Below are 4,248 nucleotides of genomic sequence, written 5' to 3' on the forward strand. Positions count from 1 at the left end.
CGCGAAGCCTGAACCCTTGGAGCCGGCGCTGGTCCCACACCGCCCCACCTCTCAGTGCCCTGAGCTGAAAGGAGGCGGCCGGAGGACGCCCCATCCCCGTGCGCCCCCTACACAAGCAAACGGCATGCGAGGCCCAGAAGTGACCCTCCTGCTTTTCTCTTCGTGAAACACCAGGGTGAAAGGGCTTGGCCGCTTTCAGAGCTGGGCAGGAGGCCGCGGGGTTGTTCGGGCGGAGGGAAGAGCCCGGCCACCGGGCGCAGCGCGAGGCCTGTCGGCCGCAGCGGAGCCCCCTGCCCTGTCCGGCTCTGGCAGCCAGAATTTCGTGGAATCGCACGTTGTGCGGACGCTGCAAGGGGGACAGTCGCTGAACCAGGGTCCCTAGGGGCCGTCGGTGGGCCCGGGAGTTTCGGGGCGCTGACCGTCAGGGTCAGAGTCTTCTCATTGCGCTGACCCCGTCCCTTCCGGGTCCTGAAACCCGGGATGGGTTTGGGCCCAGCGTTCCCTGCACACCCTGCAGCGGCGCGCTCCAAAGGCCCACCCCTCCCGGAGTCCGAGCCCTCGGGCTTTCCAGAGGGATGATCTACCTGGGGCGGGGGGGGGGGCTCGGGGGCGTGCCCGCAAATGGGGGTCCTGCGGGATCTCTTGGCCTGTGCCCAAGGCGGTAGAGTTACAGGGGTAGGAGGCTGCGGGACGACGCGGCAGCAGCAGGAGGACACAGGGACCAGGGCAGCTACGAGCAGATATTTTCCTTCTTGGTGCCATCATTTCGTCCCTGGGCCCGGAGGAGCCTGCTGATCCCCTCCTGTCTTCCAGACCCTGGCCAGGTACCTACTCCCTTCCCCACCCTAGTCTGGCCGGGCTTTCGATCCCCGCTGCGTGCAGCAGTTGCTCCTGACCTTTTCCGAGGACCCTTGGAAGGTCCGAAGTTCGAGGGCATTGGAGGTTGCGGGCATTCTCTCGGTGGGCTGGGCAGTGCGCGCGCACAAATCCGGGCTCGGCCTGTCCCTGCCAAATATACAGCGTGGCTGAGGCTATCAGGGACGCATCTCGGAAAACGCGACGCTGCGCGGGAGGAGCTGCACTTCCCGCTCGTGCTGCAATCCAGGTCCCCCGTTTCCAGCAGTGAGTGCGCGGTGTCCAAACCCTGCGCCCCGGCCCACTTCGCGCCTGGAATCCCTCACAGCGGTGCCGTGGTCGGCGCCGAGAGGCTCGCAGCGAGTCGGGGGCTGCGGCCGTCCCTGCCACGGCTTCCGCAGGCCTCGCGCCCGAGTGCGCCCCAGCACCTCCCAGGCTTCGGGAGGATTTAACGCTTGTCCCACCCCTCCGTTTATGGACTCCGGAGAATTCCTCCCCACCTTGAGAGGGATTACCCAGATCGCAGAAACATGTCTAAGTGGAGAGAGCTACCTAGTAGTGAGAACGGAAACTTTTCTCAAACGAAATTTCCCAGATTTTACAGGAAAGCGCGCCTGAGCCCTCACTATCCGGTTTTCAACGCGCTGCCGCTGTTCTGGCGTTTGCAGGACAGGCAGTGGGTGTTGAAGGCCCTGGGACAGTAGGTGTGGGGCGCAGCAGGTAGCAAACTGACCCCTTCCCCTAACAGCGCCCCCCCCACAAGACTAGGGCCTGGCTTCCCCAGGGGTGCCACCGGAAGTGCCACCAGTGCCCCAGGTTTTTCCAGGTAAGAAGGATACTGATGCCTGTGTGACTACAGAGACAAAACCTCACCTCTGGGTGAGGCCGCCCCTGGACCTCTCCTATCCGAGTCAGAGCCCCGGGGCCACTACAGAGAAGACACCACTGGCGTGGGAGACAGGAGAAAGTCAGAAGCCGTTAAAATTGGAAAAGCACTGACCGAGCGTTCACTGGAGCGACCTGGGACACTGGCAGTGACCTCGGGTTGGGACGGCTTTGAGTCCCTAGTTCCTGGTGTGGAAAGGAGACATACAGATGTATGCCGAATGCTTGGGCCAAAGCTAAGCACCAGTCCGGGTCTTAAGCCAAGGACACCTGCGCCCAGCTACAGGAGAAAGAGGGGTGCTGCACACTGCAGGGAGCCACAGTGACCACCACCCCAATCTTTGTGTGCTCGGTCACACCCCAAGTACCCCACCTCTTAAAAACTTTCCATTAGGAAACTGATCTGGAGGAAATTCAGCCCCAAGAGGAAAGAAAGGGGTGGGTGCAGAGGGACGCCACATCTGTTTGGGTTTTCTACCTCAGGTGCTGCTCCCTGACTATTCTTCCCCAGGTGGTGCCCTTCTACCTGAGGCCCATCCCCAGAAGAAGGAAATCAAGGTGCCCCACTCCCACGGGCTCGGAGGGGCTGTGGGTAGCTGAAGGACCTCACACACCCAGTCACGGAGCATGTGGAGGAGGGGAGGATCCCTCAATCCCCGAGGGTCTGCAGTTCCAGCAAACTTCAGCCTGAGTGAGCGAGCGAGCAGAACCAAGCATATCAGAGACTGCTGCTCACCTGGGCAACTGGTACCATGTGGTTTCCCAGAAACCTGCGTTCGCTCCCAGTTCATAGATAAGACTTTTGCGGCTGGGAGTCTTTTCTGTCTTCTGAGATATGGAAAGAAGACCTCCAGTTTGCACTCCTTTTGGTGTGTAAGCCTGTGAGATGTCCTCAGCTTTCCCAGGGGTCATTACTACTCCCAGAAAGGACCAGAGAACAATCTCAAATCACCGTCCCACCTCGGCCCCTTGGTTTTGTTTTTAACACTGTTGCTTCTTTCCTGGCACGTTACTTCTTTGAAGAAAGTTTGTATTTTTAAATTGGAGCTTGCCTGATTATCGCATGACATTGCCTTCCTGGGTCCAGGAACCCATCCCAGCAGAGTCTGGAGTTAGAGCCAGGGTGGTAACCCCCATCAAATGGAAGAGGGGGCAGCCTCCCAGAACTGGGGATCCCCCTCCCCATGCCTCCTGGAAGGGTGCCCCACGGTCTTCCCCCTGGGACTTGGTTGTTGGGGGTCCAGGGAGCAGCAGATGCTTTTAGTGATGGCAATAGTTGCTACCTACTTCTCACCCTCTCTCAAGGCCTTGCATTTAGGGGAACGAAAACCGTTTGTGTCACTGGTAATTAATTGCAGCGATTAGCAAAGTTCCTGAGAGGGGACCACGGGGAGCCACAGAAGCTGCACTTTGTTTCGTTTCCTTTCAGTAAATGGTGGCCACGGGATTGTTTCGATTTTACACGGGAGGGCTTCCTTCCCGTCCTAAGCCTGGCCGCTCTCTCGCCCGTTTCGGAGATGAGGCCAGGCCTTCAGAAAGCTGCTGGGGCTCCAGGCGGGAGTCTCCCGTGCACAGGCTGCGGGGACCCCTACCCCACTTTCTCCCCAGCCCTCTGCGCCGGTGCGCCTTACGATCCCGGATCGGGGCGATGCCGTCCATCGGCTTCCGTTCGAAACCCTCCTTCCTTCTGGAAATGCTCCCCACGGCTTCCGGGGAGCCAGAGTCGCGTGTGGAGGCGCGGGGCTGGAGAAGTCCGAGCGTGGTGCCTACCGAAATTCCTCAGCGGCTACATCAGTCACTCCCGCAGCCCCGCAAATCTGCAAACGGATCAGCTCGTTAATGACGTCGCCGGAGTCCTTCAGAAAACGCCAGCCCCCCAAATTCCGTGTAAGAACCGGAGCAAAACCCATCCACCCGAACTGAGTATTTCTGGGCTTCAAAGGCAACGCGACCGCGATGAGCTTAACTCCCCCAGCAGATGACGGTGTGAGCTTAACAAGGGGCTGAGCACGACTCGGGACCCTGACTCGTTTCGTTTGATCTAGGGGAGCTATTTGCAAAGTAAAAATGCCCCCCTGTTCTAAACAAATCTGTAGGCACAGGCACGCTGATTTATTCCAGGTTGAAGTGGAGAAAGTGACCGAGCGCCGTGCCCGGGTGCGCTCATCTTTCCGCTTGGCGCGGGCTCCCAATTTTATTTTTCTCTTTTCTCGTCCAGGGCAGTGCGGAAGGTGGGCTTCCGGGCGGGGTGAGCCTAGGCGGGAAGGAGCTTGTCCCTCCCTCCGGGGAAGAGAAGGGTGGAGCCGAAGCTCGCACTGCGGGGTGCGCACGAGCCGGACCGAGGTCCCGGGACAGCGGAGCCAGATAGGCGCCCGGGGGTCGAGGCCGCACTCGGGCTTCAGGAGGGTCGGGCTTCGGGAGGGTCGGGTTCCCATCCCCAGAGGTCTCGTGATTTCCGCGCAAGGGGCTCGGGAAGGGATTCTCTGGGAAGAACTCGGGTGTCCCACC

General features: G+C 60.2%; 1 protein-coding gene across 1 annotated transcript in view; it reads right to left on the bottom strand.

The window, feature by feature from the left end:
* Nucleotides 1-3,399, bottom strand: part of Sim2 (SIM bHLH transcription factor 2) — a 43,351-nt gene extending 39,952 nt beyond the window's left edge. Inside the window, exons 1-4 of the mRNA XM_010636612.1 lie at nucleotides 3,372-3,399; nucleotides 1,856-1,926; nucleotides 1,482-1,547; nucleotides 897-1,389 (exon numbers count right to left, since the gene is read on the bottom strand). Coding sequence (XP_010634914.1) covers nucleotides 897-1,389; nucleotides 1,482-1,547; nucleotides 1,856-1,926; nucleotides 3,372-3,399 — 658 coding nt within the window. The remainder of the gene's footprint in view (nucleotides 1-896; nucleotides 1,390-1,481; nucleotides 1,548-1,855; nucleotides 1,927-3,371) is intronic.
* Between the last annotated feature and the right edge of the window lie 849 nt (nucleotides 3,400-4,248).

Source organism: Fukomys damarensis, unplaced genomic scaffold, assembly GCF_012274545.1.
Source record: "Fukomys damarensis isolate Sample0158 unplaced genomic scaffold, DMR_v1.0_HiC HiC_scaffold_24, whole genome shotgun sequence".
Taxonomy (NCBI): Eukaryota; Metazoa; Chordata; class Mammalia; order Rodentia; family Bathyergidae; genus Fukomys; species Fukomys damarensis.